At 36.3% G+C, this 27,984-nt stretch overlaps 1 protein-coding gene and 1 long non-coding RNA gene across 2 annotated transcripts; one reads left to right on the plus strand and one right to left on the minus strand.

Moving 5' to 3' along the window:
• Positions 1 to 12,263: 12,263 nt before the first annotated feature.
• LOC128029171 (T-box transcription factor TBX2b) lies at positions 12,264 to 20,198 on the minus strand. Its single transcript, XM_052616776.1, has 7 exons — positions 19,173 to 20,198; positions 18,138 to 18,405; positions 16,894 to 17,040; positions 15,794 to 15,870; positions 15,455 to 15,621; positions 14,231 to 14,862; positions 12,264 to 13,709 (listed from the first exon to the last, which is right to left on the minus strand). Exons 1-7 carry the CDS (start codon positions 19,532 to 19,534, stop codon positions 13,275 to 13,277), a joined length of 2,088 nt encoding a protein of 695 aa, XP_052472736.1. The 5' UTR covers positions 19,535 to 20,198; the 3' UTR covers positions 12,264 to 13,274.
• Positions 20,199 to 20,209: 11 nt separating this feature from the next.
• Positions 20,210 to 27,840, plus strand: LOC128029172 (uncharacterized). The gene is made up of 2 exons (XR_008187305.1): positions 20,210 to 20,723; positions 27,503 to 27,840. It is a non-coding gene; the product is annotated as an uncharacterized LOC128029172 (long non-coding RNA).
• The last annotated feature ends 144 nt before the right edge of the window (positions 27,841 to 27,984 follow it).

The raw sequence follows: 27,984 nt of genomic DNA on the forward strand, positions 1-27,984 counted from the left end.
TTTGTTCCGCTTTATTCGCTCGCATGTTTGAATGTAAAATCTATGAGGATTTCGTTTAAATGTCCTATAGCATTTCCAGTGAAATATGGTTGCGGTTTTGGAGTAAATGGTTCGAAGCACGAGGCTGAAAGATCAGTAAATCACCTGCAGAAGTTCGAGGGCCGTGGGAGCCTGGACTTATATTTACTGATGACATGACCGAATGAATGGCAACAGCCTGAATATGTCCTTCTCAAACCTGTTTGTCGTTCTCGCCATTGAAATTTTCCAAACAGGTCATGCTATCAGATAAGAATAAACGCAACAATAATGCACGACGGTTTTCTGTTTTAAGAGATATGCCTCAGTCATGGGTGTTGTGATATTAGTTTGATCCTCCTATTCCGGACGACACATAGGCCACTATTCTTTCGTCTATAGGTGTAGACAAATGTTTAGACTTTTCTTTTTTTTAATATGTACAGTCCATCCTCCTGAAAGCTAAACATTTGCTCTATATAGATATAGCCCAGGCCTACGTGTTTGATTTAAAATAAATTGATCAATAAAAATTCACTCTGCCGCTTGTAGAAAGTTTGTTAGTTCGCCTAAGTTCATTCTTGTTCAGTTGTTATAAGTATGTTCGCTTAATTTCTAAACCTTTTAGCTAATCGTTTAAAACAGACATAATATTAAATATAATATAAATAACAAAACAATAATAATAATAATAGAACGGACTAATGTATTTACACTGTAATGAATCTGTTGTCTGTAGCCTATTTCTTTTTTCCACGGTACTCTCTTACGTTTTTCATGACAAATACAATAAGGATATTTTTTTTTTCATAAAATATTGCTGTAAAACAGTGTTTGCCCAGATATTCATCCATATTTTTTAATGTAGGCAATGTAAGCTGCAACATCACGTTTACCAAAAGTCAAAATGTCGGCTTAAATTCACGTGAAGGCCCCACTGCTTTATTTGTCCCATTAGACTTCAATAAGTAAAACAAAATCTTTATTCTTTTCTTTTTTGTCAGTACACATATATTGAAGCAGAGTATATCGCCTACACTACAGTTTGTTTGAAATAAACATTAAATATGGCCTAGATTCACACGTCATTAATGTCTCAGTTAAATCACAAAACATTTAATTCTTGAAATTGTTTCGTAACTGTGCTGGTCTATTTACTCGACTGTTACTGTCAGGTTCGAACAAAAATAAATAGCTTGATGTTTGTCTTATTTCACTACTAAATAAAATCATCTAAAAAGTCACAGGCCTAGGCGTGAAGCAGGAAATATTCTCATGAGGAATAATAATTTTAGGGAGTATTTAATTTCTTAAACCCCAGTGTATTAGCTACCGATATCACACGTGATTGAAAATAATTGGTCTTACCTCCACCTCACTGATCTTGATACACCTTCTGTGTGTGTGAACCTTAGGGTGAGATTCGCTCGAGATGGGCGCTTTCTTGGGGATCCTCAAGTAGGCAAGTTATACCTTAGCGTGCTATATAAGATGTCGCTATAAAAGGGATGATTTTTTATAGGGGATGAATTGAGCTGCCTTTCTGAAAGGGAATTTAAACTTCACTCACTCCCACCGTCACGTGGTCTTGAAATTAGGAACAGCAGTAGGGTTAGTTACTGAGAGCAGGGTGTTATCGAATGGACAGTGAGCGATGCTCAAAACACGTTACAGTTGATGCCTTACCGTCAGACCGCTAGCTTTTTTTTACTCTGCCTCACGATAAATGTTTACCGTTAACAACGTCTATTATGAATGGAACCAAGGTGCTATAATAAATCAGTCATCTAATTTAATAATAAAAATGTGACGATCATTCAAAATTCATGCTGAAACCTTGATTATTGAAGGACATTTTAAATAATTTGGTCGTCGTTTTACATTATATGTTTTGTTCCTCGTGGCTTTACAGATTATTAGTAACCTACAGTTTAAAAAAAAATATAATGTTAACATATTTAATCGAATTTACCGTCAGTCGTTGGAAATTCAGCATAAAAAGCTAAGCAGTTAATTTAAGGTTTTAAACTGACAAAATTATTAATACCTATATCTTGATTTTATATTTTCTTTAAAAAAAAAGAGTATTTTCTATGGTGTCATTTGCAAGAAGAGAAAAGCACTGCTATCACGAGGTTATGTTTTATTTATAGCCTGTATTCAGACTCTGTGGTAGCCTAAGAATTATTTCTAAACTATAATTATTATTGTAAAAATGTATATTACATTTATATGATGTAGCCTACATATGAATTACAGTATATTTACACATTACATTTTTGAAAAAAATCTTATGATATTGTATGTCATAAATTACATTTTATTCTAAAAGCTATTTTTATTGTAAAAAGTAGTTTTTGTATAGATTCTTATTTTTGTTGTTTTATTCGTTATCTGATTTATTATTATTATTATTATTATTATTATTATTATTATTATTATTATTATTATTATGTTCTTTATTTTTACATAATTTTTAATATAAAAATTGCTTGACTAAAGATTTTGAAATCAGATTTTAAAGAATACTGCTGTATTTCTGTCAGTTGAGTCAGTATCCCTGTGGAAGCATCAGTGAGTGATTAATGTGTATGGGAGGGCAGGCTCTTTTTCCTTAGAAAAACATTTGCCTGTATAATTGGTCATGGGCAAGAGGGGTCTCTGCTAATAAACAACAAAGAGTAAGGAGGCTGATGGGGCCAGAAAACCCTCTTGTCCTACATTTCTCTCTCCTTTTTTCCCTACTTGAAATCTTCCTTCAGTGCTGTACATTATGGTCTCAAATATTTCCAAAATCCTTCTTATCCTGCTCAGATCCAGTCTTTTCACACTGGTTTATACTGTGGTAACACAGTGACCAGTATAGTTTTTGGCATGAAATTATCGGGTAAGGGATGCATGCTGTATTTCTCTGAAGAGCATTATGTGCAGTGTGCTTTACACTAGGACATTGTCTGTGCCTGGCTGCAGATAGACAGTACAGAGCAGTGACATCACAATAGCTTCATAGTAAAACCTCCGACCGACCCGCCACCCTGGAACCAGCATAACCCCATACTGCCACAGTCATTAGCTCAGATGTCTGTGTGCATTCAGAGTGTTTAGCATGCATGCTGTGTCTTTTCTTCCACCATTAGCCCTCTTCCTATAAGCCACATTCCTGTGTGAACACTTATATTTTTGCAGTATAGCAAGCTTGCAATCTTTTTTTTTTTACTGTTCGATAGGGCATGTGTTCAAAAAGTAATTATGGAAACAAACATTATACCATGCCTTTATGAGTAATTTTTTTTTTTTTTTCAAGTTTAGATTTAACATCCACACTCTCGGAAACAAATGTACAAAAGATTCCACTTTTCAAAAGGTATTTATATATACTTTGGTATCCATGTGTACTGTTAAAGTATCTTTACAATACAAATATGAGGGAAATAACTATTTAAGGTACAAAGATTTACATTTTAGCTTTTGTGCCTTAGTGTACTGCTGCCCCAGTGTTAGCTTTGTACCTTTTTCTCCAAGGGTGCATAGGTTTTGAATTAGCATTTTTATATCCAAAAGCAAGTCCTTTCACTGGTTAGTTTCCGTCTTATCACAATTGGTTTAATAAGCATGTGTATTTCTTATGTATACTGTATCCAGTGTTCTAATTTGTTTGTTTAACTGGGCAGTATTAATCTTATCATTATTTAATGTAAACCAGTGAGTTTTGCCAGGTATTATCAAATATTTATGAATTCTCTCATGAGCTGCACAGTATGCAACGTGATGTGTGCCATCTGAACCTTGACATATCACTGATATATCACTAGTAGAATTAGTTAATGTAATAGGCCTTTGATATATATAAATATATACAGTACTTCACTGTAGTTTTGTGAGGTGTTGAGTCTTGAAAACTTTCCTCTTTATTTTAATGTCAGATTTCTACTTGATTTAACAAACATTAGGATTATATCATTAAGATAATTATATTCATTGTGTTTAATACGTATATACAGCTCATTACTACTCATGACATCAACTGTCATGAAATATTAATATGGCAGTCACATGCGTCCTATATGCTTGCTCTATTCATGCTGTTCAGTTACAGAGGACTAGATAAATCGCTTCTCTGTCGTTAGTCTAATGCAGCGCTGATCAGTGGGATAAACCATCTAACCACAGATGGTTTGGTTTTGCCTTAGACACAAAAGCATGGCCTTAAAATATATTTATACAACATTTTTTGAACAGGTCTTTTTTTCAACACATCAAGAAATACTGAATGTCCAATTAAGGAAAAGAGACTGTGTCTGATTAAGCTGGAGAAACAGGGTTCAAAACAGTGTGATTGGATCAAGTCTTGCATTTCTAATCACTTATTTTAGTTGATTGTGGTATTTTATGTAATTAAAAGCATGTGAAAATGGTCAGGTCACATTTTATTTGTTTTATTAAGCTATTAAAAGTTATATTGCAAGAACTGTATAAGTTATCGTGCAAGAACAAGAAGGAAAGTATTACAGTCTGAATGGTCAAGATTAATTTACAACAAATGTTGCATAGTTAACTTTATCATTCTAAACTGACCTGGGATAAACCATAAATGTATCGATTTTGCCCCCAAAAGCAAACTTTTATTTTAACTGAGCAAAACATTTTGTGCTCTTACACTAGCTGTGTTATTCTTGACCTTATAACCTGAGGGTAAAAGAAAATAGGTGGGAAATGAAAACTGTGTGCATAAATATTCACATGGCGGCATTTTACCATCAAAAATGGACCGTTTATATACAGGATTTGCTTGAGTTGAAAGCTAGCAGAACATTGACCCAAGGCTGTCATCGAGTGAAGGTGCTGAAGTACAAATCTTTGTAAAAAGTGAATGGTTTATTTAGCCTCACACCCATTTTTAACTCACTGGTCACAGGCACTACCTATCTGTACACTAATAGACCTTACAGTATGATGATCTCATGTTTGCAATATGATGTAGTACAGATTGTAACTGGGAAACGAGCAGTACAACTTTGAGCTTTAAGGGAAACCAAATGCATGAAATTTTGCATTTCGTGGCCACAGTTTCCAAATACCTTTTACTGTTTAGGTGTATTTTTGTTTGCATTGCAGAAGTCTAAAGTTATTTATAGCACTTTTTAAAACCATTAATTCTGCTCAGTGCTTTTGTGTAGCCAATGCTGAGCGCAAACATGTTGGTGTACAACAATAGATCAATTTATAAAATATACTTTCCATCCTCCCTTCGTTTCTGCTTGCAGTACTTGTGTGACTTGCACAGGTGTCGTTCTCAAATGTTTCAGCACCTGTCAGCTACAGACAGAGTAATTAATCTTGTGCCTCAGTATTTGAATACAGCCTCAAGGAAAAGCCTGCACATGGCCCATAAGCACCGTTGCTTTCAAACAACAAACATTTGTGTATTGCTACAGTATTGATTTGCAAAGTGGAAATGATGAATAGGGAAAGTTGGGAAGGGCATCATTCTAAAGAATCGACAAGTGCAGTCATATGTTTCCTGCTTCACTGAAAAAACATATTTGAATAGTCTGTTAGCATCACAATATGGCTAAAACTGCAGAAGCAACCATATAAAACGAACAAGATTTCTTTCTAGTGTCTTTTTAATGTATTCCAGAAATGCTAATTAACTATATATATATATATATATATATATATATATATATATATATATATATATAAAGATCAAATCCAGAGAAGTTTGTATATAAAACATTATTAAAGAATGTAGAGATAAATATATACGTGCATTTGTGTTGCAATAAAAAGCTATCATTCAAAAGAGTGGCCTTTAAGCAGTTGTAGAGTTTCAGTTGGCCAGAAGTCTAATTTCTCCTGTTTATTATGCTTGTCATTGTGAATCGGTTGATTAGTCATTTAGTGTCTTTATCACTTAGACTATTAGACATCACATGGCTCATGAGCAGTCATGCTTCATGCTAATCACCAGCATCACAGCTGCTCTCTGACCTCTGACCATGTGACACGGGGCACGGGACTAAGTTTAATAGTACTTCAACTGCAGTAGCTAATAGCTATATGTGGTCCTTCAATTGTGCTTTCAGTGTCCCACACATCCCAGAAGATTTATAAGATTGACTCAAGAGGTTATAATTGTAAAGAAACGTATTTTAACGTGGTTGTAATTATTCTTGCTTGTGAACAACTAGCCTGGGAAAGGCATTAAAATAAATTTATTAATTTTTTTTTAATGCAGGACTTAATTAAATCAAAGAGATAAAAAATTGTCACTGTTTGATATATTTTTTACAGCCTGTAATCTACTGTTAAAAATATTGTGTTCATAGTTGAGTGGGGCCTGTTGTGTTTTAGCCGACATGGCGACTTAATTGAGTCAAGTTAGTAGTAATAATGCTTATTAACCTTAAATAATTAACTTTAGACACCTAATGTGATAGCATTTATTATAATGCGTGCTTAATATATTTGCTGTTTCTGCTTTGGAATCATTCTCCGGATGAATCCTGTCAGAGCAAGCTAGTATAGACACTCTTTACCTTACCATTAGGGTTTATAATATCATTTACAAACAGTCATATCACAGGATATAATCCTAAAAAAACAGAGACCCTTAAAATGACCCCTTGACATTGACCTCCCAGATTATGCTCCAGTACTAATGAACCCCGAACCATCTCGAGCCACTCTGGTGACTTAAAGGTGAAATACATTAGTCTCTTTCTGTTGGACTAGCACTGAGACATTCAGAAAATGAAAGTATATTTACAATGTGATCACAACCATTTGAGTGCAGTCTGTATTGTAAAAAATATATTCAGTTGGTACTATTTCTGCCTTGTGGTGAAGGGTTGATGGTACAAGTTAAACTAAGAAGATTTGTTGCTGTGTTGCTTGCATTATATACATGAATTATATAAATTATAATTATATATAATTTTGAGTGCTTGAGTATTTAAAATAGTTTGAGGTTAAAGTTGGTAAAGAAAATTGTTATGAGGCTGAACTGTTTGATTTGCACAAAAAAAATGAAAGAAACGTTAGTAGGTTATAGTGACACCTAGTGGTTGTTTTATATACTGTATAAATGGTGAGCGGATTGTTTTCTACATAGTGACAATGCACTGGATCCAGAGGAGAGGAAGGCCTTTTGTGGTCTGTTCAGTGGACGTTATGTAACTTCACATTATTAAATTGTTCACAGCAATAATAACGTAATTAATTAATAAACAATAAAAAAAACTGAATGTTAGAATGATATTAATGCCAATATGATAAATCAGTTTTGGGTTTTATAATGTATAACAATTTTTTTTTACAGCACAATGATTGGATACTGTCCACTTCATTAAAAGTCTCTCTCTTTCTCTTTCTCTCTCTCTCTCTCTCTCTCTCTCTCTTACATGGAAAGTTAAATGCTTTGTGATTTCTTCCTATAGACTTTTTGGACTTTTAATGGATGCAAAATTATTATATGAATTTTGAATAATACTTGTGTATTGTTTTCTTGTAGATATATTCTCTGCTCTCTGTCCTTGTAATTGCCACTAAATATTTTGATAATCTCTACCTTTTATTATAAATTGCTTTAGTAAGAAACCATGCACCTAGAACATAAATGTAGACATATAATATTACCAATTGCTTATGTTCATTAATATGTCCAGAAGGTGGCGATGTATCCTTTATTCAGATTTTATTTATTCTGCTTGATCAAAAAGTGATTTGTGTGTTAACAGAATGCATTTGAAACACACTGAAAGAATACTTGAGAACAGAGAAACTCACCATCACTCTTTCTAAAAGCACAATTTGTGTGAGAATGAGGCTCCTTCACAAGATCTACACAGACTCTGACAGCTTCACTCAAGCTTGAAAACTTTAACGAGGAGGTGTGATGACAATTACATGCTTGTCCTGAGCGCTGTGATATTTAAAAAATCCATCAAATCACTTTTTCTTACCTGATACATAATGAAAACAACTACTCCTTACCACCAATGTTCTGAGAAGAAAATAAAACTTCATAGGTTGTCAGGACCGGTACTAGCTGTCACATTTTTACTGTATTTCATATTTTTTCAGGGTACTTTATTTTATTTATCTTCTCATCTTGGCTAAAGTGATGCATTTTTACATTTTCACTGTTATTGCCAAGAAAACATCAAAGTAAAGTTCACCGAACAAACATCGAGTGTTATGACATTATATGGGGCAAGTGTAGGCTTTTAAAACAGTGTATTATAGGCCTTTCAGCAAAAGTTTAACAATTGAGGCAAAAAAACTATTCAGAAACAAATTTAAAAGAAATATCGAACCATTGTTTGGCTAGCAAATTTCACATTAAAAATATGTGACACAAATTATGAAAATTTATGAAAATACTTGGGCTTTAAGTTACAATACACATTCATTATACATTCACATATATTATATAGTTGACCTTAATGTATCCAAGTGTGGTTTTATTGCGTTCACTTGTTTACCCAACAGATATGTCAAAAATATGATTTTTTTTAATCCACAAAATATATTTTAATTTAACTATATTCTGATCAATTCTAAAATCAGTATTAGGTGATGGTGTTTGCTCACCTTTATTATTTTTTTATATTAATTATATGATTACATTAGAGTAATTGTATATAGAAAAATGTTTCAAAATCAAATAATAGTATGAACCGACATAAGCCTGCGCACAAGTGTGACAGACTGTATGTTCTTCTTTAAATAAATAAATAACATAAACCAGTAGAGACTGATCAAGTTCATGTAAGCTAAAATTCTGATGTAGTACTTTTATTATTTTAAATAGCAATAAGCCTGAAAAGTCTTTCTTGCTCTTATTTATGTAGTATTTCTGTGGATCATACAATACAATGATATCAGCAACTAGTCATCTCAACCCCTCAGTGCCTTCATAGATTTTCAAGCTTCTCAGTGTTCAATTTCAGCTTCTGCTGCAGATCAGATAAAAACAGCCCAATATTGTCAATGGTCCTTTTGTCTGTTTTTGTTTTTTTATTCTTCTTTCGTTAATATAAAAGAAACAACTAGTAATTGGCTTCTAAGATTCGGTCCTTCTCACTTTCTGATTTGGTTGACTAATATATGGGATTAGATCTCTGCCACAATTCTGCATGCAAAAGACCATGTTTTGAATGCGCAAAAGTGTGTTTTGTGGAGAAGATGTTTGTTTTGCAAAGAAAAAAGTATTTTGATGTGCACAAAAATCTATTTTGCATTTAAAATAAGTTTTTTGCGCATGCAACATTTCACTAGCTTGCTCACCTGATGGCCGCCCTCAGTGTTCTCTAAATGTCAATGGTTCCATTGCTCAACACAACCCAGCTTTACAATATGCCATAATTACAGCTAATCAGAGGCTGTTAAATTTTGTTTGGCTGCCTTGACAACCAATCACAACATTCTCTGCATTACAGCAGAAGAAGAAAAATACAGTGCATGCATAATTATTATGTAAGTTGATATTCTGATCATATTTTTTTCCAAGCACATTTGACCAATTTTACCATAATCTTGTATTTAATCATTTATAATTTATATATAATTGTTCGTGAAGACTGGAAATGGAAAATGTCTTATATTCAGCTGTGCATAATTATAAAGCAGATTTTCTTTTACAGATAAAATGAGCTGAAAAAGAAGGATTTAAATAAAAAATTATTAAATGCACATGAGAAATTTTCAAAACTTAAAGTTAAAAGTTAATGCATAACTATTGGATCGCAAAATGCTCAGTGGGTCTGCAGGGTCAGTCAAAAACATGTTGAGAAGGAAAGATGGATGTTAACTGCAAAATAATTAGGAATTAAGGTGAAGAATTAGGTTTGAAATCACCAGGAACCATTTAGTCTCCATTTTCCAGAACTTAAGCCTGCCTGGAGTCTCCAAGAGTAAAAGGTGTCTAGTTCTCAGAGAAAAATTACCCCTACTTAATAAGAATCAAATACTGAAGTGTAGTAAAATACTTGAAGACTGATTTTGTATATAAAACTGATTTTTATCTGTAGAAGATAACCTGCTTAATCATTTTTCACTTCCAGCTCTTATGAACTATTATATTTCAGTTATAAGGGATTAAGTACAAGATTAATAGTAGTTATTAAGACTGATGTTGTCCACTTGCATAATAATTATGCATGCACTGTATTTTCACTCTTCTGCAGTAATGCAAGGATTGTTGTGATTGGTTGTCAAGGTAGCCAATCAGAATTTAGCAGCCTTGTGTCTGATTGGCTGTAATTATGTCATATTGTAATTCTGAGTTGTGTTGAGCAAGCCAGCTAGAGATCACAGAGGGTGGGCATCAAGGGAGCAAGCTAGTGAAAGTTACAAATGCAAAAGAGAAGGCCTGCACACATCCAAAAATTTATTTTTAATGCAAAATAGATTTTTGTGCGCTCGAAATACTTATTTTCTTTGCAAGACGAACATTTTCTCCACAAAACTCAGATTGCGAATTCGCAGAATTGTGGCAGAGATCTAACCCCATAGGGACTTAAAGCTAACTATATAAACACTTCGCTGGTTTTGTCTTGTACCAGAACCGTAATTGCTTGTCATCGCAGTCTATTGATTGGTCATTGACTGATTAGTTTGGACAAAGAGTTAGGTTGCGTTGTTCGGTCTGTTAATTGAATATAACAGCGTTTAACAATGGCCCCTTAATGAAAACGAGGGATTGAGGTTATTGCACGAGAAGGAAAAGAAGAGAAACAAGGGGGGATCTCTAATTAGGAGCTGAAACTCTCGGGACCTGTCCCTTTGTACGCGGGTGTGGGGAAGCTGCTCGGCCGGCAGGCAGGCGACAGGCGCCGGTTGCTGGACAAAGGGCTGTCTGCTGCCAAAGTGGCTGGGCGTCCAAACTCTCATCCTCCCTAACCTCCTATCCGCAGCACTTAACCCTTTCGCTTTAACATTAGAGTAGTTTACCCCCAATATTTATTCTCTGCTGTACAGCTTATCATCTCATTACTGCTTAACAACCTAAACTACGTTCTGGGCGCGCTCAAACCATTAATGGTCGGTGCCAAAAAGCGCAAAACGTATCTGGGTCGTTGAAGGAAAGGAGATGGGAGAGTCAAGGGTAGTTCTGCTTCCGAGTCAAGCTTTGGCTATAAATAGTACTCGTACATTGCAGTTCTGTGACTAAAATTAGGCTTAAAACAACACAATAGGTTGTATTGTACTCCACAGGACACATTAGAAACGATAAAGGATTCAAATTAAGACCTCTGGTCTTTGTATCATGATGTATTATTATTATTATTAGTAGTAGTAGTAGTAGTATTAGCCTTGTTGTTATTAGCCTTATTATAATTAGTCAGACTGGCATATAGCCTATACTACATTAGATTATAAATTATAAATTATCATATAGTGAATATTTCGCCTGGTGGTAAATTGACACTAATGAACATAAGTCGCGTTCACTCAATATAACAGTAAGCCGCATCAGCACATTTTTACAGGTCATCTTCTGACAGAAAATAAACAAACTCTACCACTGTCCTTATTTCACTTTTTATGGATTAATATAAAAGTTCTTCAAATTAGTAGGCTACATGTGCACTATTTTTTAAACCATTTTTTAGAGTGTATTATTATTATTATTATTATTACAGTAACCTATATACAATCTATATAGAATATTACGTTGCTATTGCTTTTAATATTTTTATATTTTAGGTCTGTATGTGTTGCAGTTGTATATTGCTTTTTAATATTCTACTCTTTTTCGTCTAATAATAATAATAATATTAATAAATAACCAAAATAGTATACAGATGCCTATAAAGGCATTAAAAAAAAACTACCTTTGGTCAGTATCTTAAAATAACTTTGATCTTGATGAGGTGTAAAATAATCCGGAACATGAGTCTTCGACAGAGGGCGCAGTAGCTTTTGCTTTGGCTAGGCTGATATGCTACATTTTGTAAAAACCATGATTAAATCGTTAATAATTCTGCAAAGGCTGTTATTTTCAACTTATTTTTCCTTCCAAAACATTACGTTTATTGTTATTACATGCGATCAGTAATCACAAATACTGGCCAACATTTTTTTCTGCTTGCATGTTGCAAGCAATATATATATATTGTTATAAAAAAATCAGTGACCTGTTATAAATCAGTATAGGCATCCTCGCTAATACATAAATTATCTGTCATTAGTAAGAGTGCAGCTTGAGGTAACGTAGTGCCATAAATGTAAACATATTTAAACATGTTGATTTTTTTATTGAAATTGTGAAAGAATCCTACAACAACAACAACAGAAAAATCCGGACAGCCAGCACAACGGGACACGTTCATATATTTCTTTATATAAACTCAGCTCAAGAAGAGGAATGTGGGTCTCTTCTGTTGGAGTACATTAACCTGAGGCTTCCCAAACCTTGCGAGTCCCGCAGCGTGATAAGTGTTTTTACAGCGACTGCTAATGCATTGATGGCACACGCGTTCTATACGTGTCACAGGCAGATTAAACAGCAACGCATCACAGATAGGAAAACCCATCCAAACAACAAACGCTATAGCTTTCATTTACAACAACCAAAGTGAAAAAAGGGGGAAAATGCAACGAGTTAAACTCTAAATATTATGTACACGCAGATGTACAGCTTTGAATAAATTAATACCAATTTGCATATTCTTAGGTCCTTGCAGCTTATTTACAGAATTATGTTTCTTTTATTAATAATTACATTAAATAGTTCAGGTATAACTGTCTGTCGGATTTAACAAACGTTCAACTGTCATTTCAATCCCTTTTCAAATATCCTTTTTTATTTAATTTTTCTTCGTTTTTTCTTTTCCTTTTTGTATATAGCTTGGAAGTTTTCATTCTACAGGTTTTATGTGGATCACCATTTGGATATTGCAACCAGCAGTGATCCTACTGACGTTACGAAAAATGATTTGATTTGTAAATTCCTTTATTCTATCTTTTCTTTTCTTTCTTTTTTAAATAGATTTGTGTGGTCTTGTCAGCATGTTCTATAAAGAGTTAATTACACCGTAGATTGTCTTCGCAGCACTTCCTACGCAGACCTCCATCACCAAGAGCACAAAGTCCAACGTTTTCTTTGATTAATTTTTACTTGTTTGATTTTTCCCACTCCGGTCATCCATGCGCAAAAATTGCGTAATTAAATTTATCGCAGAGAACCCTTGTTAAAATCCTCTGGTAATTCAAGTCATGCCCTGGATAGGCTTGGGGGTGCTTGATCACTTGGGCGAATCCCTAGGTGAGGAAGTCTCCCGCTGACTCTCTAGGCCGCTCACAAGTCTCTGAATGTTCTGAAGTTCATTGATGGATTCCTTCATTGTTGTTTTAGGTGAGCCGTTTCTCTGACTCGCCCCGGATTTGTGAGCAGGCACAGGACTCGCTTCCCTGCTAGCGCATTTAGACGATTCGGATGAAGGGTTTAGGCCGCGTGGCAAACCGGTGCTGAGCAGGTTTGTGCTTTGAGGGATCGACACGGGGAGTTGGTAAGGGTTGAATCTCAGTCGAGAGCGCGTGGAGCTGCTCAGAAACGGGTTCCTGGAGAGCGAGGAGGCCGTGCTGCTGTTCACCGGAAGGGCGGAGGCCGCTGCAGCTGCCGCGGCCATGTAGTTGTAGGGGTACGGGAAAAGTCCACCGAAGGTTGGCATCGGAATGCCCTGTAATAAGAGACATTCGTTAGCGAATTTTAGCACATCGAACATGCAAGAGTTTGAAAGGTGAGATAGAGACAGCATTTGGACAGATTATAGGGCGCTTTTAGGGCGCTAACCTATTATTAATTATTTCCGATTGTGACATTTTAGGAAGCTGAAAATCACAAAGATGTAACAAAATTGTATTACCATGATTATTGTATTACCACTAATCATTTTTAAGGAAATCATACGCATTTGCATGACATTTTAAAATCAATATATGACTTGTCTATTCAATGGCTGAAGTTTTATTTATGAAAGTTTTATCAATGTATTTATATATTCTATATCCGTAATGTAGAAAATATTTCGACAGCCATTATTACGATTTGAACAACCACATGCATGCAAAATCAAAAGCATCTCAGAAAAACGATCTCTAGATGCAACCTATAGCCTGTTTACACTCACATGCTTCCATAAGATATGGCATATCATGGCAAAGGCCTAGATTTACATTTTAATGGCGAAGGTTCCCTTACCTGAGAGGCAAGCATGTGTTGAGACAGATGAAAGGGAAAAGGGCTCGGGTTGTTTCCAGTTCCCTGGGCTGACAGACCTCCATTCTCCAGGCCACCAGCTCCTGATACTGAAGCTAATAGATGTCCCATACCCATGGCTGAAAACGCTCCAGGTCCCATTGCAAATTGTCCGGGGTGGAATAATAGAGGTTGTCCGGTGTTTAGTGGGTTAAAGAACTGTTGACTGTGTAGGCCAGAAAGCGCCAAACTCTGAAGGTGCCCTGCCCCAAAATGTGAAGGACTCTCTGTCTGTACCATTAGAGGAGAGATGCTGTCTTTACTGCCGCTAAGACCACCGTTTTCCGTGCCCTTCTTCGACAAGTCTGTGTCTTTCCTCGGCCTGTTCTCTTGTTTGTCTTTCTCCAAGTTTCTTATGCTAAATATAGAATCGCTAGATTTTCGGGAGTCCAAATAATCGTCTTTCTTCTCTAGAACAGCCCTCTCCCGCTCCTGCTCCCGGTCCCGCTCCCGGTCCCGGTCCTCAAATGTCGACCTGAATGGAGATGGGGGCTCTGGTCCAGGACTGCTGGAGCCCCCACACTGTTCATCATGGTGGTCCAATTCGGGCTCACTGTCAGTGCATGTTTTCTCGTCTGTGGTAAAAAGAAAAAAAAAAAAAAAAAAGAAAAAGAAAATGAAATTTTCGTTATCCATGTTCATAACGAAATTAAATAGCCTATAGCAAAGTAGGAAACAACTTAGGCCTACATATTCAAATGCCTTTTAAGTGTCGCCTAATTCCAGTAGGCCTATATGCCAAATTTCATAACGCTTGACAGTCTGTACTTTTTAATACACTTTATAATAATTTTTAAATGTATTGCTAAAATAATGTGTAGTAGGCTAACTATGAGACCAGCTGAAAGTAAACGCGTTGAAATATGTAAATGTTCGGCTTAGTTTCAGGATTTATGTGAATCTAACGAAATGTAATTCAGGCTATTACCCAGGCCTTATGTGTTGCTCCAGACGAATTCGTCTTATAATTGTTTGAGAAATTAATTTTATCAGCACTTTGTTTCAGTATAAATGCTTTATTAAAATGTCATTGTCAATTATTAAAATATACTTGAAAAACGCTCAAGGCATAATACATAGGATTGTAAATTATATGACACTTAGGCATGTTTCCTCTCAGTGATCTTGAAGCATAGCAATATCATTTATTCATAGATTTAGATCTACCTCTGCTACTTCGGTTAAATATAAGCGGGCTGGAAACCGGTCCAGGTGAATGACCAGCATCTCTGCCGGTTGTGTGTTCGCTTGAGGAAGCATCAGAGTCCGCGCCATCACGGTCCACTTTACACTGATCCTCATACATGCGTAATGATGGAAGGGTCAGCTGTTTCCTATAACACAAATTCAATAAAAATTTTGAAATATGACCTATTGACCCACACTACACAGTAAAATGAATGAATACTAAATCCCTTGAAAAAAAAACATATTGCTAGGTTTTGAATGCGGGTCCTCGCCTATTTTACATTGCGTAATAATGTATGTGAAGGTTTCAAAACCTACCTTTTTTCCCTTCTTCCATTCCCTGTGTCTCTGAAGCCTTTGGCAAAGGGGTTATTATCAATCTTCAGCTGTGTTATCTAAATGCAAAACAAAATAAATGTAAACATGTAAATGGATGCATATTATAGCTTATTTATAATTTGTTTGTACATTATTAATACAATGACACAGCGGCAGTCTAATGGTATTCAAATATTATCAATCGCAGAAGGGGTATTGTTATCAATGTTATGCTGCACGAATTCAAAATCTACAAGTAAAATACTCTTGCTTAAAAAGCAAAGCCATTATACGTGGTGTGATCACCAGTTATTATCCCAGCACCGTTAAACAGACTACTTTAGAGTGATCATTTTAATTATTAAAAATGTTTAATGAAAAAGATCAAATCACGATCCCCCTGAGAAAATTCCACGAGTAAATATTTTTCATTTGTCAAACTGGTAGTCTCTACAGCACAACAGAGAGAACAAGAGAGGCGACTAGCTGAGTGACGCCGACCTGCTATCAATAATTAATAGTGTGGTTTGAACCATTGCCAGTTTTTACAAGTTCCATGAAAATACAGAGCGATGTAACAGAACGATTTTCGTTGTGCCCAAGTGATTTGGACGCTGTAGGCTATAAATTCAGGAGAAACCAAGGCCTTAAAGTTCATAGATTGCTAAGCTAGATGGCCTCTGCTTTTTGCGTTTAGTAACTGACACGCTTTGATTGCTGAGCCTCAGAGTGTGTAGCTCCCGGACAAACCGGCGAGCTTAAGTGCCTGCTAATCGATTGTGACTCTATGTCATAAACTTTACGATACCGACAAGCTCACTAGGCCCCTCGGACACAGAATACAATTAACATGAGGAGTAGCTCGAACCTGGAAGCATCACTGGACAGAATGACTTTATATTTTTGAAAGATACGCCTTTGCATTCATGTACTCAAAATACTGCTTCTATAAATTCTACTCCTCTTAAGTGAACATTAGCTATCAATCCGATCAAACTGAGAACATGCAAAACGCATCCTAGAATAAAAGCAATGATACGAGCATGTAAAGTTTTATATAGTGCACATCTGCTTAAATTCGTCAAAATATGGGTACATACCTTGTCATTTTGATAAGCTGTGACAGCAATAAAATCGGTCTCAGGAAAAACATATGTCCTGAAAGTGCTGTACGGAAGCTTCAAAATATCGTTTGCTCTCACAATATGGAACCTGGGCTGGTATTTATGCATTGAATTCAGGATGGTCTAATGAGAAGGAGAGGAAGAGGAATGGAAAATTAGTGCGTGTCAAAATTATAATCAATTCAAGTCATTAGTCTTTAAAATCGTTTTAGACAATAACTACCGCTTAATATATGCTGTAATAGTGGAATATTGTTTTTGGGTTTAATCGCAACAGGCCTGTGCCAGTGGCAGGTAGACAGAAAAAATTTACGCGGACATGCAACGAGTTATTTGGTGGAGCTATCATTATAACACAAATTTAAATCTGAAATAAAAATAGTTTCTCAATTGTAGGAATTAAGGAAGCAAATTGTTTACAACAACAGTGTGATGATGAACACACACACACACAAAATGTATTTGTATGTATTTTCTATTTGACTGTTCAAATATCAAATGGTTGTGCTATGCATGTAAATGTTTCATTTGTTTCCAGTCGATTTGTTTGCTAGTCGAGTAAGAGAGCAGGTCACACACACTATATTTGACTGCATGATCACGTATAGTGTATTGGTTCTTAACATCGTTCATTGAAGACTGCACATGTCGCTTTACCTATGCAATTTGTTGGTGCGCTCACTCAAAACAGCCCAAATTACACTTTCACTGTTGCTATTTGTAAACTGATTCAAGGTCTCTCCGGTTCCTGTGACCTCATTTTTTGTCACTTCCACCCCCTCATAAAAATTGTAGCGCTCTGTGGCTATCATAAACAATAGAAGTATCAGTGGCCAAGAAACAACTCAGGATAAAGTATTACATTACATAACCAAGCTGTCAATGTCATGATTATTAATAACGAATAAAATTAAGACTTAGTACCCCATATATGGTTTATAAGCTTGCCAAAACAAAGAAAGAGATCAAAGTAGCGACAATAAAGAATTACATAGCCCTAGGAAATTAAGTAAGCTAAAATTAACATTTTAGAACATCCATAATTCACTTCGTCTAGAAATAAACAGAGATGTTGTAAGCGTGTCCAGTCATTGCGAGCGTAAGCATTACAGCCCACAGATGGCAGTAAATTTATATTTATATATTACACAGCAACACACGATTACATCAGGCCTACATGCAACACACAAAAACGTGCTATTAAAAAATGTGTTACTTACAAATCCATGTTTGTCCGAAATGTTGTTGGTTAACTTCAGTTTATGAAAAGCAACAGGCTTAGCCATCCATTGTTCCCCAGTAGCTGGGCTATCCGGGTGTATATACATTCTCTTGGGCATCTCCGGGTCGGCTTTCCCCGCGACCATCCAGCGAGAGTTGTGGAACTTGTAGCGGCAGTCGTCGGCAGCCACAATATCCATTAATAGAATATACTTCGCTTTTTTATCGAGTCCATTTATGCGGACTTTAAAAGGTGGAAACATTCTCCTGTAGAAATAAGAAATATATTTTTTCTTCCTTTGCATATGTGGGCAACGTTTTAATAACACAACTAAATAGGCTACTATTTAAACGTTTTCAGTGCTGTGTTTACCCTGATTTATTAAGTAAAACAACCGCATTAAAAATATAGGCTGTGTTCAATAAATATTAACATTTCACTTGGCCCCAGATAATTTTGCTCGCCGCAAGACTTAAATCTTCCGTGAAACCTGAATAGTTAATTGTCACCTCAGTGCATAAGCAGACCAAGAGAGACATTTCTCTTTACGAAATGCATGAAAGCACGGTTTAACTGTGCCACACCGTGCCTTGAAAGTCAATATTTGTTGATAATGATAGAAGCATTGAAAAAGCCTCAGCTATTTTCCTTTTGCTAGCCACAGAATACGCCTCGCTTGTACTTTCCCCATTTTGTTTTCATAAGTCAAAAGAGCAGATGAATCGTTAGGTAGCTACACATGTTCTGACAGTAAGACATCCATTTCTACAGTCTCTTTGACATCATAATTAGGTCAGCCAGTTCAGTGCGCAAGACATTAATAGGGGAATAAAGGGGAAATGACTTATGAGAGCGACGAGCAAAAGACAGATTTAATAATGCATTTCCTGGGCCTGCTAAACTACTCTGCTATCGACCTAAGAAACCTTTTCAATTTATTGTGAAATATAATGTGAAACGCTGAGTGCATCATATTATTCCCTCGTATAAACACTGAAACAAAAGACTAAGAACAGAGCGCCTGTGAACTCACCTGCCAGATTTCGTAATAACCATTTCTGTTCCTATTTTGTGGAACTGGTCCCATAGATCCTTCGCTTCCAGTGTGACTTTTGGATCGTCTTCAACCTCTTCCTCTGGCTCCAGGCTCTTAAGACTGCGAAGATGAGCTGCCTGATGATGGTGACTCAGAGCCTGATGGAGCCCAGCCTCCGCGACTCCGGCGAGAGTGTGGTCCGGGATCGGCTTTGTGAGAGCCCCGGGAGGCAAGGTCAGCGTCGGGAAGAAGGAGGGTTGCGCGGCCGCGAGAAAAGCTGACATGGGAAAGTCGGTTGGCCGGTGAGCGTGGAAAGGGTGGTAAGCCATCGCAGTCCCTGTAAAAACTGGATCTCTCATCGGTGCATCCAACAATCGTAGTGAAAAATATATATTTAGTGGTGTTCTCTGGCAAAAGCAGCGCCTATCCAGACGATAGATTGTCTCACTTCGAGGAGGAAAAGCGCACCAAGGCAATTCTGGCCAAATGTGAATCGCGAAAAGGCAAGCAAAGACAGTGGCAAGGATCTTCCACTTTAACTCCCGTAGCTGCTAGTTTCCACGAAGTCCCCGTAATAATATCAGTCAAAGTGAGCGCAACGACACTTTGAAGGCAGATTTGGGGATTCCTGTTCTCCAGCAGTTGCTCTCATAAAAAGATTACCCTATCGATGCGGATGTCCATTCAAGCGCAGTCATTCTACGCCGACACGGAGTTAGATCTTGCTCTGTCCACTGTACAACTGTAACTATCTCACATGTCCCTCCTGCTCTGATCCCAGCACTAATGAACCAAGCCCCCTTGATTGCTGATTTTACGCTTTCTGGACCAATTGTGGGCCTCCATAGGCGTGGTTTTGACAGCTCCGGCCAGACTCAAGGAGAGGGGGTGGACAAGAAGGTGTCGGAAGCATTAGCAGTAAGAAAACATGTCAACAGAATAAAATATTAACCAATGACAGAAAAGATCGGGAAATCCCACCCCCCGTCTCCAAGCCAAGCAGCGGGTCAGCCCTCAGTGCTTAGCCGGTGGTGACTGCACCTCGGTCGGCTTACGCTTTATAATTACGATCCCTCCTTGTTCGAGGAACAAACTCACTCTTCGATACACTGAAAACTAGGAATTAAGATTATTCACGTGTAAATTAAAAAATATATATGCTTTCCACATTTTAAAACATAAATTGAGGATAACTATTCGCAATATAGTCACTAAAAATATCAGAAACACCAAATGGCGTTTATCTTTTCGCTGTTCATGTCAAAGTGACGCGTACGAGTATTTTGTTCATAATGCAGCACTGCACACTCATATCCAAAGGACCTGGTTGTGCTTATGAATTGAATTCAACGTTTCACTGTGTGAATAACTATTTCCGTGCTGTGCGCGTGTGTCCCGACCGACTTCATGTGGGGAACAGCAGCCAAAAATCGGACATTGGCACTTTAAATTCTGCCCCGGGTCATTCAGAGCGCACAGCCACGCACAATGCAGAAGAAAGAGGAAGAGAGTTGATGGAATCTAAAAACCAATGTAAAGATAATTCTGGTGAGTGCTGCATTACTCTTAACTGTTAACTCTTTACAGGCATCTGCGGTTGTTAACTTTTTTCATATAGTACTCCATATAGACATAGACAACTGTTTAGGGAACATAAAGGTATTATATTCTAGAATTGACATATATTTTATTGATCCTAACGCTTAATGTACACGTAAGCGGATAAAATCATATTCTCAGATATGTTCGAAAAATAACATAGCCTACATCTCAATACATTTAAGTTTAAGTGCCAGGCCACTATAAATGTTCACCATCTACTTTCGACCTGTAGTTTTAGCAGTGGGTCAAGCCATAAGTGTAGTCTATACCTTTAAGAAATCCACTCGTGGACTCTAGATGTACTTGGATTGGGTTTGTTAGATAGCCGCTTGGCGCCAGTCGGCTGACGTACCGCAGTAAGATCCGTCTCATGTCACTTCATATTTACTCCAAAATCCTCTAACAGTGCACTCCAATCCCTTTAGCATTTACGCCAAAGTTTTGGCTTGCGCTTGGCTTCTTTGTCTCCAGATGACTTGTGATCTTTATAAATGAGCATTTCAGTGTAGCCTATGTTTTCGATCAGATGTCGCACTGAATACTTCCAATATTTCCAAAACGCGTCAATGTCCAATCTGTGTTTTTGTGCGGACGGATTCAACCGGTTGCGGAATGTTGTCACTTTTACACTTCGATACAAATCAGCAGAACAAGATGACAGGCTTGATGTTTAACCCTTACTGTGCCAGAGAGGACCTGATATAGTGATTAAATATTGTTTAGAAAATACCGAAAAGTTACAAAATAAAATTCTGAGTTTATTTTTTTGTCAACAGCTGGCCAGAAACTTGATTCGTTTGCATTTGTTTTTTAAAACGGCAGCGAGGACATTTAATACAGGCTTTTTGTTTTTAGTTGCACGATTTGTTATATTTACTGAATTGTATATAAAATGCCTCAGAGAGCATAGGATTCAATGCAGATCATTACGGATTGCCGCCACGGCATACTGTCATTATAAAAACTAAATTATCTTTGTAAAAAAAAATATTTTATTGCAGCGTTTTCGAATCGAACATTAAATATTAATCAAAGAAAACATGGATAACATGTTTAGCAAATTCATTAATGTCTATAGAAAAGTTCAATAACACATTCACAACATAAGAATATAGCTAAATCCGCACCGTAAAAATAAAACAGCAGACTATAGGCAGACACTTGTTGCCGAAGCCACGAGTGAATAGACACAGAGCTAAAGCCGGATTTATTCAAACTGACACTAAAATATGGGATATGCTCGCCTTCACCAGACAGGTATGCTGATTATTTAAACAGGATACGAATTTCTTTTAAAATTCGTGAAAATAATACCAAATTAACATAATACAGAATTAAAATAAATCAATAATATTACGAACGAAACTTTCAAAATTTATTGTAGTAAAATTATAGCTAAAAACATGTAGATTTTGAATTAGAAAGTTTTGCTGCTTTCATAAAGGAGAATGTTTAAATATAGCCAGACAAGAAAATAAGCAGTGTGTCTCCTGATATAAAATCTTCATGATTTAAAGCTAAAATTAATAACCATGCTAAAATACATAATCTCAGTTCTGATGAAAGTAAAATAAACCCATAACTCTTCAAAGTCATTTAGAATATTAGGTGTTAACTTTAAATAAAGTCTAATTATTTATACGAACGTCATTTTAACATATCAAAAAAGCCTATAAAAGGCTATATTAACATAAATCACATTCTAGAGGAGAAACTTCCAATTTATTATCAATGTACTTCCTGGTTTAGTGATTGAACTTTTTTTCCACTTTTATTCAACAGGCCTATCTAGTGCATTTGATGTAAATATTAAAGATTGTTTATGAAAATGTACACATTCTTTATATGCGAAGTGTTACCTGCAGCAAGTTGTTGAAACAGGACTAAATCAGTAGTCTGTGTTTAATCTCTGGGCTAAAACTTCGACAGAGAGTGATCTGGATTGTTAGGAGATTAACTACACATGGGAATGGTAATGGTTTTCTATGTATATACTTAAGGAAGTAATCACATCAACAAAGTCTTTGCAATTACGCCAGATTTATTTTCCCTGCTGTACACATCTAAACCGACAAGAATGTAATCATGCGCTGAGCTCTTATCACACATGATTTAAAAGGCGTTCATGCTGGAAAACGTTTCACAGCACTGTGCTGTTTACTGCCAAAACAACGAGGCGTCCAAAAGTCAATGACCACTTGTATTCCGAATGATTGTAATGATGAAGAAACATGGGTAAAGGTTCGTCAGGAGATGCAGAGAAGTGTATGTGCATCAGCTTCGACCAGAGGACACTTTCATTAGTTAAAAATAGCGTGGTGCCAAACTTTTATGCATGATCTCCTTCTGTCAGCCTTCGTGTCCTTGAGACGGTAAGACAATGTGTCTAATTGTGTTTCCAGGTTCTAAGGAAATTAATCCGTTCCTGTAAAAAGATAACGCAAACCTTTGCAATACCTTTCACATGTATGTAACTAGATGATCCTCTAGGGCTGATCATTAAATGACCGTCGCTCTTTTTTTCAGCTTTTACATTGTTGCTCCTTCTTTTCATCTTTTCATCATCTCTCTGCATCATCTCTCCTGCTATATTTAGCCAGTAGACTGAGGCCTTGGCGCCAGACCGTTTAAGACCTGTCAAAGTCCCTCATACTTCCCCTTGTCACATGTATGGCTACCCAGCTAGCAGCCCCCTCCTCTCTCCTCCTCCTTTCCGTCCAGTTCTCTCTCCTCCATTCTTTCTACCCATCCACACACACCCTGTATAAATTTCCGCATGTCTCCTCTTTTTCATTAGGACAGTGTTTTTGATCTGCTCGTGCTTACTTTGCCAAATCGTGCAATTTGCTCTTCGCATAGCCCATTTTGTATCACCCAACCGAGTCAGCAGAACCTCCTCTGGACGTGGACATGCTGTACCTGATGGATGCGAGACAACTATTTTATAGACAGCTCTGGTGCTCTGCTTCTTCGCTCACAATCTCCTTTTGCCCAGAAGTATTGGCAATAGTAGTCTCCACAAATCTAAAAGCCCATTTGAAACTATAAAACACGTAGCATGTTGCTTTCACTGGGCTATATAGACACAATAGTCTTTATTCCGAGGTGATGCTAATGCTAACCCCACCCTAATCCACACACAAACCTGTTGATTTCAATAGATTTACAACAAAACATGATTTTTATTAATGAAAAATAATGTAGATGTCCTCACAAGTGGGTTTTAAATTTGTAACCTACTAATTATCAAAATGTTTTCAACAAAATTTGGCCCAAACCGAACTCATATTAGAGATTTTACGGATCATAATTTAGTTGTTACTTTTTTGAAACAGACGAATTCACAATTATTAGGTCCAATACTCTACAATTTATATAGGCTAATTACTTTGTACTATTTTTGCAAGACAGGTAGTAACCTTTGTTTGATCGCGAGTCTGGTTATCTTAAGGCGTTCATACTTAGCTATACATTTTAGTAATTTAATAATTGTTATAAAGATATAGTTTGTTGATAGGCAAGTTGCCTGGTTTTTGGCATTTAGGGAAAAATAAGATTCGAGTTAATAAATAAGCAACGGCTTCAGTGATCAACCAATAATCGCTGCAAAACAATATAAGTTTTATATTTTTAGTTTTCTTGATAGAAATGGTAAATCATTCATGCAATCATCATATTAAATAGTATCAGCAAATCTTTCAGTATATTCGCCATAATGCTTTAATAATTCCGAGCTTTCAGAATCAACTCATAATGACTAAATCTGTTTTTAAAAGACGTTCGAGCTGATTTGGGCGAAGCACGGCTGATGGTTGTTAGAAGCTACACCTTTCTCAGGTAACAGTTGGGGGCGCTCTAATAACCTCCGGGAATTATTTCACCTGATTCTGTGGCTCGTTCAGTGCGTGTATAGTGCCATCAGCAGGGATACAAGCAAACAATAAAATCTGTTCAAATATGGAAACCCTATTTCTTTTTTCTCTCATTTTTTTTCCTTTTTTTCAAGCATGAGTTTAACTCACTGAACACCTAACTCGGTTACTTTATACAAAATAATGTTAAGTATTACAAAATGATAGGCCTAATTGTGTTTCGCAAACATCAGTAACATCTGAAAATTATAACAGGCTCTGTTTCATGCTTTAGCAATAACCTGTTGATACAACCACAGATTGTGTAACCAAAAACATTTTAAAAATGTTAAAATCATAAGAAGAAACACATTTAGCATATATTAGCAATGAATCTGATATGTTAGATCTGTTAACAGCAAGGTTACACATGTAAATATCACACTGTATTAGTAATTAAATCAGTGATTAATTCATTTCCTTTATGATGACACACACAGACACACACAGAAAGAGAGGACTTTTTTTGGTCCCCTGAGCTTTTGTGTTGTGTGATGCTGAGTCCATTTCAACTTCAGCGATGAAGCATCAAGCTCTGTTTATATGCAACAAGTGCTTTACCCGTTTTTTGTTGATAAAGAATTGTAGATTGCCTTCAGATCTAATGTAATGATAGACTAACCAGGGTCATCACTAAACGTTTTTCATCATGTTAAAACATCTTTGTTTCCATTAATTTAACGTGTAACAACAATTGAGCAACTGAGCTTACATTTTCTGTTGTATTGTGCTGAACTTTTACTTTGAGTATCCATTTAGAGTTTTAATAATATGTTTTTTTTATATAATAACAGCGGAAGGAGATACAATTAGACGTATCATTTGTTAAATAGCTATTTTTTATCCTTTCACTTCTTTTGTGGCAGTTATCCTGTTTTAAAACAGCAATATAGGCTACTTTATTACTCTGCACACTCTAGCCTGATTATTTTACTTTACTGAGGTTATATTAACTCAGTATCTCCAACGAACAGTACTAATGGATTAAAAAAACTGTATCACCTCGAAAATATCGTGCAGTGTGATTAAATATTTTATATAGGTACGATTTGCATTTACCCAATGTGTGTTTCCGACTTTATAGCCTAATAATTATCGTATAATAGCCTATAGGCCTACTCTATTATATCTTTTTTTATACAAAATAATGTTTTTCCTAAGACTCCGATAATAAAGATTAGGCTACTTATCATTGTAATAGGATAAGAAATAAGAGATGGGGGTGGAGGGGGGGGGGGGGGGCCTGCGTAGTAACGTCAATAATATAAAACAAGCACCCTTTCACAATCAGTCGGGCGTTATTCAGCGAGAATGACTTCAGGATAAAGGAAGATTGTTCTCACTGTATCTGTGAGCAGCAAACAGACGCTGACGAGATGCGCGTGCAGGTGTGCGCATCCTGAAGATAAGGTGATCTAATCGAAGCTATTCAGCAGCTAATTGAAAAATAGAGTGTGTCACACATTAATGTCAACACTGACCCCTTTAATCCCCCTGGAGCTGTCAGATATTATTCAGTTTACTGTCTCTCAAACAGCTGTGGAGATGAGTGCTTCACGCGCCTCGTCTGATTGACAAGTAGCATACAAACACGAAGCGATTATACACGGTTTACTGGAAGACAACAGTCAACCAACAACCACCCAGCCCCTGTAAACATGAGTTGTGTGTGTGTGTGTGTGTGTGTGTAAATATGTATGTGGTAACTAGGCCTTTGCAGCATACAGCAAATAAATTGTGTGGCGAACACTTTAGCTCCTTCGAAACGCGCGAATAATGTGGTCATTGCACAGGAAACAACATTTTTATTAATTTTCACAAAAACATTTGTGAAGTGACTTTCTTAAACATTTCTATCAGACAAGAATAGATCAGATAATGAATGTGACTGTGCAATGTAAATAATTATAACAGCAAGTTGGGATATAGATATAGCCTTTTCAAAAAAGATAACAGGGTTGACAGTTTTACCTAACAAGCCTTATGTTTGCGTTCATGACACTACAAGGTGTTTAAGATAATATAATTCTCATATTTATACAAATATCCTTTACTCAATGAACAAATGTTTTGTATATATATATGTATAAAAAGTTTAAAATGTTTAGTACAAAAATCAGAGTTGACTTAGACTGTTCTCTTCTGAAAAACCTACCAAAATATACTGATCACAAATAGACATTTACCTGAATGATATATATTAATGTTCTTACATTTTAACAATGATAATTTCTTTTCTTTTTTTTTCTGTTTTTATTTAAAGTGCATTATGCGAATAAAATCAGCAAAGCTAGTACAAATTTACAAGCTTTTATTTCCACATCCAGAAAACAGGGTTGCATGAGGCCAAAATACATCTTCATTCAGATATAAAATGAAAAACAAGTTACTGGATTTTTGGTTATTGTGTTAAAATATAGACCTACAATTAATCTTATGTTTTCTGTTTATGGTTCGAGAGGAGCTGCCATTAGTTCAGTTTGTAGTAAAAGGATGTAAGACATCCAAAGCGAGGAGAAACCAGCAGCTGTGCCAGAAAGCAGCCTGTTACTGAATGGAGCCCCGTTCCCTTTGGGATTCATGGAGTGTATAGAGGATTCAAGGAGTGTTTTGGAACAAACAGCCACAAAATCTTACATGTATTGCCAACAAGCCTTGACGGATTGACTCATGGTAGACTGTGTATCAGTGCCACAGTGACTCAGCAGCAGATTGTTTATAGATTAATGCTTCTTTAACTAAATGTACAAGAAAGAGAGACAACCTCTGACACTCCTCACTGAAATGCCTGCTATCTTCTGTTGGTATTTATAGGCTGTTGCTCCAGTGATAAAGTGGCGCTGGCGGTCTGTAAGGAGACGGAGAGAAACGAGGACTGACCTTCCCAGATTGGAGAGTGTGAGCTCTGCCACGGTCCTCCACACCATCTAGATGACTGCTTCATGTCACTTTTGAGTCACTGTGAGCAGCATTACTGTATGAGGGTGATTGTGTGTGTGTGTGTGTGTGTGTGTGAGGTGGAAGTGTTGAGAAGACGCTTGAAGATGCTGGTGGTGATTGAAAAGTGAAAAAAATGACCTTTTGCTTCTTTGCATGCAACACATTTCTGCTTGTCTGATTCCGCACAATAAAAAGCACTATGATAACAACAATATCTTTTTTGTGTGATTTTTGTCTGTGTACTGCATCAGGTCAAGTTTCATAATAAAATGAAACTTTATATACACATTATATTGTTTCCTTACAGATATAATTATTAACGGGTTTAAAATAATTTCACAAGTTCAGTATTGTAA

This window comes from Carassius gibelio, chromosome A15 (genome assembly GCF_023724105.1).
Source record: "Carassius gibelio isolate Cgi1373 ecotype wild population from Czech Republic chromosome A15, carGib1.2-hapl.c, whole genome shotgun sequence".
Taxonomy (NCBI): Eukaryota; Metazoa; Chordata; class Actinopteri; order Cypriniformes; family Cyprinidae; genus Carassius; species Carassius gibelio.